The sequence below is a fragment of the Herpailurus yagouaroundi genome, unplaced genomic scaffold (assembly GCF_014898765.1).
Source record: "Herpailurus yagouaroundi ecotype Mexico unplaced genomic scaffold, PumYag 29, whole genome shotgun sequence".
NCBI classification, from domain to species: Eukaryota; Metazoa; Chordata; class Mammalia; order Carnivora; family Felidae; genus Herpailurus; species Herpailurus yagouaroundi.
Genome location: NW_024412377.1, coordinates 105968218 through 105980318, shown reverse-complemented (window position 1 = coordinate 105980318; position 12101 = coordinate 105968218). Strand labels below are relative to the sequence as shown.

Below are 12101 nucleotides of genomic sequence, written 5' to 3'. Positions count from 1 at the left end.
ACAGTGGGGGTGAGGCGCAGAGAGCCAGGTGTGGGCTCTTAAGACGGGCTCTGTGACCCTGAGAAAAAAGGAAACTCAGCATCCCTGAATCTGTTTTCCTCATCTATAATGAAGGGTAACAATCCATTCGCACCTCACAAGGTTGTATTAGAAAAAAAAAAGACAAAAACAAAACAAAACAGCCCTCATAATTTGGTGGTGAAAATAAAGTGACAGAATATATGGAAATAATGCTTTAATGCTCAAAATGTGCTTTAAAAAGGCTGAATGGCCTTGTTAGCCTCTTACAGATAAAGATAGAAAAACCAGGGGAATTATGCTAGAAAGGGTGGAATTGGATTCAGGCTCAGTGACGTGCACAGTGGGACAGCCCCAGTGGACGTATGATGGCTGTCTGTGTCTACTCTGCTTATGAATGTGGAAAAGGATTGAAAGAATTGCAGTGAAAGATGAACTCCAGCCATATTTGTTACTTTTTCATTCACTTAAGGCATATAGGAGAAACTGAAATTGTAGTATGGCCTCCCTCAATTTGTGCAGAGATCTCCTTCCACACAACCTCCATTCATAGGCCTTTCATGCTTTTAAGCTGAATGTTCTGTTTAAACAAGAAATAGAATCAATCTTTGTCAGATAAGGGTTTATTTTTGAACTTTTGGCATTTGCATATAGAACGTACAGTTTGTTCTTGCAGAATATTTTTTTTCTTTTGTTCCAGTTCAAATCTTATTTTTTTTTTTTTACAATTACGACATTAGGTGTGAGATTACATGTTCTTAAATACACACACACAAAAAAACCCTCTAAAATCATTCATAAAATACTAAACTTACACAAAAGTGGATGTAAGACATGAACAGGTCATTTCCTAAAAAAAATAGGAATGACCAAAATAAATGAGACAATGTCGAAGAATGAAGATTAAAACTCATTGCAATTTATTCGTATAAAATTGGTAATGTGTTTAACATTAATACTCAGTTCTGACAAACCTGTGGTAAGAAAAGTCTTTTTGTGCTGCCAGCAAAAGTATGTATTGACATAAACTTTCTGGAAAATAGTGTATTAGTATATACTAAGAGTCTTTAAGAGGTTTAGGGCACCTGGATGGCTCAGTCCGTTGAGCGTCCAACTCTTGATAGCAGCTCAGGTCATGATCCCAGGGTCATGGGATTGAACCCTACATTAGGTTCTGCACTGGGTGTGGAGCCTGCTTGGAATTCTCTGTCTCTCTCTGTCTCTCACTGTCTCTCTTTCTTTCTGTCTTTCTCTCCCTCTCCCCGCCCACACCGCCCCTCTTTTCATGCACTTTCTCTCTCTAAAATAAAAAAGTTTGGATAGACCCTTTGATTCACATATGTAATCTAAGGGAAATGACAGAGAGTAGGACAGTGATTTATGGAGGATGATATTTATGGCAAGTCTTAAAAGAACTGAAACGTAGGAAATAATAGCAGTAGGAAAATAGTTGAATTTTGATTCACCCATCTCATGGAATATTATACAGCAAATAAAAATTAAGTTTTTTAAAAATTGTTAATGTTTTTGAGAGAGAGAGAGAGAGAGAGAGACCACTAATGATGGGGGGGCGGTGGGGAGAGGGAAACACAAAACCTGAAGCAGGCTCCATGCTCCGATCTGTCAGCACAGAGCCCTGCATGGGCCTTGAACCCACAAACTATGAGAACATGACCTGAGCCGTATGCTTAACCAACTGAGCCACCCTGATGCCCCCAAAATTATGTTCTTAATGACTATTCAGTGATGTGGGGAAGGTTTTTCAAGTTCTATAATGAGAAATGGAAAAACAACATAAAACTAAATATTAGATTAATTAAGATTAAAGTTGTTGACAACGTATGTCTGTGTGCATGCGTAATTCATACATGCCTAAAAAAAGATTAGGAAATATACTGAAGTATTACCAGTGTTAGCTGGCAATAAGTTTCTCAATGATTTTTATTTTTACTTACACTTTACTATTTCTTCTTATAATGTCATGTATTACTTCCCAAATTGGAGCAGTGGGAGCTGGTGGTGGGGGTAGATGTTAACATTAAAACAATCAATCCCCATTGATTTGGTCCCTGCCCCCACCATACTTAACTCCCCATCTCTTAGTACCACTTACAGCTGAATTGCTAGGCGTTTTTTGGGCATAGACCTTTTAAAAGACCCTGCTCCTTTTACTTCTTATCTTTTTTGAGGTAATCAGGGCCATCTGTGACTTTGAAAGGACATGTTTTTCCCCTGGTTATTAAGAAATTCAAGAAGAAGTCATTAATGCTGGAGCAAAGGGGATCAGTTCTACCATCTGCCCAGGGCGCCCCTCAGCCTAGCTTCTGACTCCTCTCTTCTGTCGACCCCCAGGGCCTGCCCGGCAAGCCCTGTCCCAGCACTGAGTGAAAGTCCCAGAATTCTACCAGGAGTTACCTCCCCATACATGACCTGGTTAAAGAAAGGCTGTTTTGTACTCGCTGGCGTAAACTTCCCAGCTCTGCAAGCTGACAGGTTCTATGGTGCCAGCAAAGGAATCTTTTAAAATAATTAAAAATAAAAGTCTCATTCAGTTTTGCTGGTCTATGATTTCTAGGTCAAAGGAAAAACACAAAAAGGAGAAAAAAGAAAAATAAATCAACCAACAACAGACAGCCCCTGGGCTCATTTATACTTCCTACATATGGATGAAGATCACTGTTGTTTATAGAGTCCTTTGCCTGTGTCATACTTGGTGCTGCAGGCTTTACAAACTCCATCCCGGGTAATGCACACACGAGCCCCTGTGAGATAGGTGTGATTCTACTGCTGGATAGTGCACGTGTTTGAGGCACAGAGAGGAGAAGCAACCTGCTCAGGGCATGCATAGAACTTGGATTGAACTCACATCTGTGGAGTCCAGAGCCTGCCCTCTCAAAGAAATCGAACATTTTGCCTTCGTGTTCTGTCAGGGTGCCACTGCTTAAAAGGCTATTTAGACATGGAAGGCTCTTGTATGTACGTCCTTACGTATCTTTATTTGTTTTTGAACGTACTTTCCCACTTCTGATCCTGTGTGCTCCCAGATTTTCCCTTTAATACCACCCCATTTTTTTTTTTTGTAGAGTGGAAATAAGGTCTCAATCACCACCACCCCATTTGAAAACACGTCCATCAAGACGGGACCAGCCAGGAGAAACAGCTGTAAGAGCCGGATGGTGAGGCGGAGCAAGAAATCGAAGAAGAAAGAAAGTCTAGAAAGGTTAGTTAAAGCAGGATTTTCGTGGGGTTTTAATATGCCCGTGTTGGACGAAAGTTACTCCTTAATTTAAACAATTATCTATGGGAAAGACTCATTTTTCTGTGAGAAATTTGGTGCTGTGGTTCAAATATTAATACATTAAAGTTCACATTCATAACAGCATTTTTCACAGTGAAAAGATTTCCATAGTTAGATCGCAGAAGAATTCAGATCGCGTTTTTTTTTTCCTGTATGAGTATCATGACCAGTGCTTTGCTGTTTGTTGGATTTCAGGTGAGTTGAATGTGAGGCCCCAGACCTTCAGGCAGTTTTTAGCATTAAATGTACACTCAGTAATGTCTTTTACATTATCTGAGAACAAACGATTGCTTTTTTTTTTTTTTAACAATTGCTATTTTTTTAAATGCCAGATACTCTAAAATAACTATATCTAAAAAGCATCCACATAAGCTTAAAAATAAAGGTTTTTGTTTTACTGACTGCCGATGTAACTGCCTTACACATTTGCCATCTGGGAGGCGCTGTGAGTCCTTTTGTACCCTCTGCAGACGCCGGCAAGATGCGTGTGTGTGTTTCTGGTGGGGACATTTCTTGCCAGGCACCTGTCTGGATGGGCTCCCCATGTGACACCACAGCAGCATCCCCGTTTGGCCCGCTTGGATCTAATGTGTCTGATTGTAGTAAGAGGGGTTTTGATGACAGAAATGTGGAGAAAGAAGCAAATGAAAAAGGGGTGCTTATTCACTCCAGGAAAGACAAAGTCCTGCAAGAAAGGAAATGGAATGATGCTTCCCATGGCCTAGCTATGAACAGTGTTTAGAATATAAAAGAAAAGCTCCGCCTCTTTTCTAACTGAAAGTTTTGTTTTAGCTCTAGAGGGAGGCGTAGAAAAGGGGGAAGTGTATTTGGTCTGAAGGTGGAAGGGGGTTGTGTAAGAGTCTAACTCTCATTTTCTGTCCTAGGAAATCAGTAGATCGTTTCTAAAATTGAAAAATGAAAACTTAACGAGATTACTTAGCAATATGCAGACAAATAGGAGAAGTAGCTAAAGGAGTAGAAAGCAGTTTCTCTGGGGAGTGGGCCAAGGGCCGAGCAGGGGAGTTGCTGTCTGTCATTAGGAACTTGATATAATGATTTCATTGTTTAACCCAAGTACATTTATTGCATTTATTAAACTCAAATAAAACACACACACGAATTCTGAGATGGGGTCTTTTGTATTAATGACTGATTCATACACTTTTCTTAAAGTGTGCTTTAGATTTTGATTGTGCTTTAAGTTAAACAGAACACACTGTTTCAAAGGGGTGTAGCAGCATGTAAACCTTTGCTTAAGCTCACTGGCGGGGAGTGAGGCTTGCCTGACCTTAAAGGTGAAAGAGCTCTCTACAGCCACGTGTACTTCTAAGTCATCAGAAGCTTTTTTTCCCCCCTTTAAGATATGCTTGTTGAGCACTAAATACTCATTTGCTTCTGCTGCAGCTATATAGTGTGTGGTGCCCTGCTGATATGATAAGCTTCAGTTCACCTTTGTCGCTTTTTCTACGTAAATGTACCGCCTACATGGTCATTAGGAATATTCAAGAGCCCACAGTGGAATAAGCACAGCAAACAGCTGTGGGTACAAAACACCCTCCTCATAACCCTGACAGATAACTAAACGAATATATATTTCCTATGTTTTCTATTCTTCCTATTTTGTTGCTTCTTCTTAAAGTATTCGGAATTAAGAGAACTTCCGTTGTACATTAGCAAAGACCCTTCTTTTCTGAGTCATAAGGTTTTTAATATGGGAGTGGGAACCTACACCTTAGTGTGGGGTCTGACACCGTGTCGCTGTACTGGCACAGAGGTGTGAAACTGAGCACACCCATATTGTGGGGAGACAGAGGGGCCCTCTATGTAGAATCTGATTCCTTTGTTTTTGTTTCCGCTCTAGGAGGAGATCCCTTTTTAAAAAACTAGCCAAGCAGCCTTCTCCTTTACTCCACACCAGCCGAAGCTTCTCCTGTTTGAACCGGTCCCTGTCATCAGGGGAGAGCCTCCCAGGCTCCCCAACGCACAGCTTGTCTCCCCGGTCCCCCACGCCCAGCTATCGCTCCACCCCTGACTTCCCATCAGGTGAGTGAGTCTCCTGGCCCAGACAGTAGGGGAGAGGTGGGAGGAGGTCAGAGTCACTATCTGAGCTCCTGAGGGTTGGGAGGCTTATTCCAGCGTAATGAAAGAAGGTGTAAGTGAAAGGATAGTCATAAGATACGTCTATTTAGACCATTAAGGCAGGAAATACGGGGTTGAACCCTGATGTGGGGGGAGGTTTACCTGAAAAGCATTTTTTCAATAGAGTTAGATGCTAAGACAATTTGCTGACCTTGATCTGAGCCGACCTACAACCGTTTGGGTTGGAAGCATGGAAAGAAAAGGAATGGAGTCCATTGCTCATGGCTTTTTGTTTTCCACCCCCAGGTACTAACTCCTCTCAGAGCAGCTCCCCAAGCTCTAGTGCCCCCAACTCCCCAGCGGGGTCAGGACACATCCGGCCCAGCACCCTACATGGTCTGGCCCCCAAACTCAGCGGACAGCGCTACCGTTCTGGAAGGCGGAAGTCGGCTGGCAGCATCCCCCTCTCCCCACTGGCCCGGACCCCCTCTCCAACACCACAGCCCACCTCCCCTCAGCGGTCACCATCCCCTCTGTTGGGACACTCGCTTGGCAATTCCAAGATCGCTCAAGCTTTTCCCAGCAAAATGCACTCCCCTCCCACCATCGTCAGACATATCGTGAGGCCCAAGAGTGCAGAGCCCCCCAGGTCCCCACTGCTCAAGCGCGTGCAGTCAGAGGAGAAGTTGTCTCCCTCCTATGGCAGTGACAAGAAGCACCTGTGTTCCCGCAAACACAGCCTGGAGGTGACCCAGGAGGAGGTGCCGAGGGAACAGCCTCCACGGGAAGTGACCTTGCAGAGCCTGGAGGAGAATGTGTGTGACGCCCCTTCCCTGAGCCGCGCCAGGCCTGTGGAGCAAGGCTGCCTGAAGCGTCCTGTCTCCCGGAAGCTGGGGAGACAGGAGTCTGTGGATGAGCTGGACCGAGAGAAGCTCAAGGCCAAGGTGGTGGTGAAGAAGCCAGATGGTCTCCCAGAGAAACAAGAACCCCACCAGAAATCCCATGGACTTGGGAGTGATTTAGAAAACCTCTCTACTTTTAGGCTGGAAGAGAGAGAGAAGAAAATCTATCCGAAGGCTTTAGAAAGGTCAAGTCATTTTGATAACAAAGTGGCCTTGCAGGAGGCCCCATCCGTGGGCAGCCTGCTGAAAGGGGCTCTTCACAAGCAGGCCAGCATTCGGGCCAGCGAGGGAGTGACCTCGGAAGGGGCAGCGGCTGGCCATGGCCCAGCACCTGGGGACCACAGCCAGGGCATCTGTGACTTCAAGCGCACCTCTGCTCCTGGCACCCTCCAGGACACTCTCTGCCACTCGGCTGATAGGTCCAGCTCTGGGAAGGGTGAAAACACGGAGAAGGCCTCCCAGGCCAAGGAGTGTCTCCGATGTGAGAAGTTAGACAGCAAACTGGCCAACATCGATTACCTCCGAAAGAAAATGTCACTTGAAGACAAAGATGACGGCCTGTGCACTGTGCTCAAGCCCAAGATGACGTCTAGTGCCCACGAAAGCCTGCCCGGGAACCCCGTCCGGTCCATGGGTGGACAGCAGGAGGCCCCAGTGGCCTCTGAGAGCCGAGCATTCATGAGCAGTGCCCACACGGCTCAGATCAGCACTGTCTCCTTTGTCCCTCTCAAGGCGCTAGCTGGGCGGGTGGACGGTGGAGTAGAGAAGCCGGGCTTGGTTGCTCCTGAGTCACCCGTCCGGAAAAGCCCTTCTGAGTATAAACTGGAAGGTAGGTCTGTGTCCTGCCTGAAACCAATTGAGGGCACTTTGGATATTGCTCTCCTGTCTGGACCTCAGGCCTCCAAGACAGAGCTGCCTTCCCCGGAGCCTGCACAGAGCCCCAGCCCGGCCAGTGATGTGAGGCCCTCTGTGCCACCGGCTCTCCCCAGCACCGGGGGCAAGAAGGGTGAGACGGCGGGTCAGAGGGAGCCTTCCCCTGCTGGCTTCAGGATTAATAAGTCCTACCTGCTGGAGCCCCGGTTCCCACCCCCCAGCCGGGGTCTCCAGAATTCACCAGCAGCTCCCGTGCCTTGCTCTGACCCAGAGCTAAAGCGGGATAGGAAAGCTTCCCATGCAGCCAAGAGCACAGTGACGGTCATGGAAAGTGATCCCCAGCGGAGAGAGGGGGGCCCCAGCAAACACCAAAACCATAGCCCTGACACCAAACTCCTCCCCTCCCTGGGATTGAACCCCCACAGCGCGGACCCATCCAGGTCACGCAGCCTGCTGCTGCCTGAAGGTACCGCCTCAAGAGAGAAGCCAAGTGGGAGGGAATCCTCTGAAAGGGGCCCTTCCACGGCCAGAAGCGAGCGGTCCGCTGTGAGACCTGACTCCCACAGGGATCCCTCTGTGGAGTTGTATCCTCCAGAAGCTGCTAAAACCAGTGACAATTCCAGAAATCTCTCCTCCGGGGAAAGGACCCGTCCAGATTCCTGCACTCAGACCCAAGCCCTGGAGAAAGCATGGGCACCTTGTGGGAAAACAAACCACAGAGATGGCCGAGATGAGGTGAGGCCCCTGGCGAGGGAGGACTCCTCTTTGCAGTCAGCAGGGACTCCTCGTGAGAGGGAGCCGGGCAGAGGACGAGGTGGCCCGGAACCCCAGCCAGAAGCTCCTCCCAGCCGGTGGTCCCTGCAGCCACCAGGTACTGAACGTGGGAAGGAAGCCCAGCTCTCTGCTTTCCCATCCTTGCCGAAAGACAGTCCCAAGGAACCAGAAAGGAAAGAACAGCCTCTACAAAAGCACGTCAGCAGTAGCTCTCAGCCCCCGCTGGTCACCAAAGAACTGCCCAGCCTGGCCACTCAGCAGCACTGCGGCTCCCCAAGCCACTCCTCAGGCAGAGAGCCGGGGGGCAAGCCCTGTACTACAGAGCCCAGCCTGGGCCTCCAGGGCCCTCCCAGGCCCGCTGCAGTGCATGGTGAAAGCAGCAGCCCCAAGTCTGGGCCTGGCCCCGACTCCATCCCCGCAAAGTCTAAGCACCCTGACAGGGCCCTCTCCTCCCAGAAGCCAAGCGTTGGGCCTGCAGCAGGTAGAGAGGCTGCAGCCCAGCCGCAGGTCGGCCCCAGCCGAGAAGGGAAGGACAGCAGTAAGGGTGTGCCGGAGGCCTTCCCTGCCCTCCCAGGCTCCCAGAACACAGCCACCAATGCGATTAGCCAGGGAGGAAGTGGACCCTCAGTTCCGCTGCTCACCGAAGGGGGTCCTCTAGACCCTAAGCTAAAAGCCACCGGTGGCAGGCGGTCCCCGGAGGCACCAGAGAAGCCCACGCATCTGCCGCAGCAAGGACACCCAGGAGGGGGTGAATCGGCGGACCAGAAAGTTGCCCCTGTCAATGAAAAGCAAAACGTGTCTCCAAAGCACCCCAAACCATCCACTGTGAAAGAGTGCCCCGCTGTGTGCAGACAGACAGACAGGAGTCCAAGTTCACAGGCTGCCACCGCCACGGACAGGAAGTCTGAGGGGAAGAAATGCACTGAAGCACTTTACGTTCCAGCAGACGGCGGGAAGCTTGAGGCCAGCCTTTCCCTGGCACCCGGCGAGGCCCGGCCAAAAGGCCCAGAGAGGCCAGCAGCTGCTGTGGGGAAAGGCTTGCCAGAGGCCAAGGGGAAAGTGCTGAGTCCCCAGAAGCCGCTGACTGAGGCAGGCAAGCCCAGCGGCATGAAACGGTCGCCCTCGGCCACCGGACAGAGTTCTTTTCGATCCACTGCCCTCCCAGAAAAGTCTCTGAGCTCCTCCTCCAGCTTTCCTGAGGCCAGACCGGGGGCTCGAGAGGCTGCTGCAACTAGCGGTGACACATCTTTGGCCAAGGCCAGCGGGGCTGCGGCTAAGACCCTGCCCGGGGGCGACGGCAGAACCCACATGACAAAGAGCGACTCTCTGCCATCCTTTCGGAGCTCCACCGTCACCCTGGAATTGCACCACCCCAGCCCGCCCGTGGCAGGGGGAGCCGGCCTCCGGGACAGGGCCCTGTCGGTATCTGCCACCACAGGAGAAACCAAAGGCAAAGAGCCTGTCGCAGCCCCGCCCTCTCAGACTAGGAAACAGAGCGTGGGCAGAGAAGTGACCAAGGCATCCCCAGCTCCAAACCCTGACCGGCCCATCGCCCTTTCTTCTGAGAAGGACTTTGTGGTGCGGCAGAGGCGGGGGAAAGAGAGTTTGCGTAGCAGCCCGCACAAAAAGGCCTCGTAACGGGGCAGGCCCCAGGCCCGACTGGGGAGACCCGACCTGAATGTGTACCTGAGTCTTGACTACCTTGTGAAGCCAGCACTGTGTGGGAACGCCCGCCGGGCAGAGCCTGGAGCCCCTAGGCAGAGGGGGAGAGGGAGAGAGAGACAGAAAGAGGGGACCTTCTTCCAATTGCCTTCCCAATTGTAACCCATGACACTGTTACCAGAGAGGGTTTGTACGAAAAACGAAAACAACAACAATAAAGAAACACCTTTACAGTGGAAGGTTGTTGAGGATAAAGATTTTCTCTGTAAATACCTAGCAATGTGTTTGGTTTGGGATGTAGAGTGATACCTTGCTGCTGATGGCGTTGTTTACCACAGCTTTTTCTTTTCTTCTCTTTTCTTTTTTTTTTTCCAGTAGGATTTTTGCTTTACCGCTTATCATCACGTAGTAATGAAGCAAAATGGTTAAAACCGGGTGTATGTAAGAGTATAGATACACTCGTGTGTATATACACATCCACCCACATGTTTTGGTCTCTGGTTTCAGAGAATATTTCAAGACTACATTTTTCTAAGTTAAAACATTCTGAGTAGAGTTCAAGATGAAAGAAAGCCCTAAATACAGTAGATGGTGAGTTTGTGCGTGTCTTTTTAACCCAAGATTTTGAGAGTACTGTATCTGCCTACCTAGATTTCCAGATCTTAAAGCAAGAACTACTCTAGTCACTGCATTTGGACTCTTCCTCCCTTAGGAATGGCCGGAACAAGCAGAGCTAACCATATTCATGTTACGGTCATCGCGGTGGACGCTTGATCTTGGGTCCAACTGTCTGAAAGGCCAGTTATCCTTGTCTCTGGGTATATATGTCGGGTCTTCACCCTGGGTGTAGTGGAGGCTATAAACACACGTCAGCTTTGTTTCTCTCGCTTTCCCTTCTTTTCATGCTCTTAAACTCAGGCCTTGATCCTATGAGTCACTAGTCCGAGAAGCACACATTTCGTAGTAGTCTTGTGCCAGCCCTGCTCTTGAACAAAAAGGAAAATTACTGGCCACACGCAGATCCAGTAGTACTTAAGTTGAGTAATAAGCATCAGGCATTGGAAGAGGTTTTAAATTTGCATTTTTGAGGGAAAGGGGGGGTGGATTTTGGCATCATAGCATATATATTAATGAATAATCAGGACATCAGATACATTTTAATACATAGCTGGGGCCTTATGTTGTAGATGAAGCTTGCTGTTTTTAGCAAGTTCCTGGGTTTCACATTCATTTCTGATGCATCGAGTAGCTCCATACATTTCATAACATGATCTCTTTATTTGTATGCAAAAAAAAAAAAAAAAAACCGTATTAATAAAGAGCAGCGTTTTTTAACAAAAAGACTTGGTGGAGCTATTTGGTGCTTGAATGTGACTGTCCTTTTTACTTTTGCTAAGCCTTATTTAAATTTTGTATACCATGGAAGATGTAGACTTCGTCAAATCATTTTAGTGTTGAGGGGGTTTTTGTTTGTTTTTGTTGCAGTTGTCCTGGAGGCTTGTTTTGTATTGTAAGACGGCACTTGCTGACCTAAGTACTAAGGCACTAAGAGAAAATACACACAGATAAGTATTTATAAGATGTTTGGGATCCATAGCAGGATTTTCTGTTTTGTTTTTCAAGAGGGAAAACAATTACCAATAAATACAAATTTGGCACCCAAACCCCCTCGGATGTCTTAGTATCTAAATCATTCATCTAAAGCACAGCCTGCGGATTGTAAATTATTTAGCAGGGCTGTAAACCCTGCTCCAAAAACAAAGGCATCACTTAACTGACTGCTGGGTTGTCCTTCCTTGTAAAATGAGTTGGCAAACAGAAAAAGTCCCCCCCTACCCCTGTTTTCCGCCCCCCCTGCCCCCGTGTAGTTTTAGCCATTCCCCATCACTACGTTGTGAAATGGTAGAAGAAACGCATATTTTAGAAGAACTTAAATGGGTTTCCAAAGTGGTCTCAACATTTATAATTCATATCTGTGTTTGGCAGTTGTCACAACCCAATCATCTGTACTCAGACATCACGACAGGTGTGTCGGGGAGGGAGTTCATGGTTTACAGCCTTTGCTTTTTAACTGTCCAGTTTCCTTTAAAGCACAACTAGCTGCCTGTTTACAAATGATATTTTTATGTATATTTTGTATAGTGTATTATCATTTTGGCCAAATATGTTTTTGCATTTTGGATGGGTAAAGAGTACTTAAGGTTGCATTCATGTAATACCTGTCTGTTGTTGTAAACCTCTCCAATCAGCTGGTAGAAATTCTCCTGTGTTCTATTCGGTCAGTCTCCTGTGATTGTAAGATGTGCTCCTTGGTAGTACTCCCAGCTGTAGATTTACCAGCTTAAAAGTTTGTTAGGATCTGTGCAATAAAGTGTTTGCAGTCTTATTTTCTCTAAGAAATTCCCTATGGATGTCATAATTGTTGTATATTGAACAAATATTTATACTTATGCAGTTGCATAACATTGAAATAAAAATTTAGCATGAAAAGATAA

General features: G+C 47.4%; 1 protein-coding gene across 15 annotated transcripts in view; it reads left to right on the top strand.

Moving 5' to 3' along the window:
* MAST4 (microtubule associated serine/threonine kinase family member 4) overlaps positions 1-12101 on the top strand; it is a 570307-nt gene extending 558206 nt beyond the window's left edge. For all 15 annotated transcript variants that reach the window (XM_040451692.1, XM_040451683.1, XM_040451673.1 and 12 more), the window contains 3 exons: positions 3102-3238; positions 5178-5359; positions 5702-12101. In XM_040451692.1, the coding sequence (XP_040307626.1) occupies positions 3102-3238; positions 5178-5359; positions 5702-9582 (4200 nt within the window). In that variant the 3' untranslated portion in view covers positions 9583-12101. The remainder of the gene's footprint in view (positions 1-3101; positions 3239-5177; positions 5360-5701) is intronic.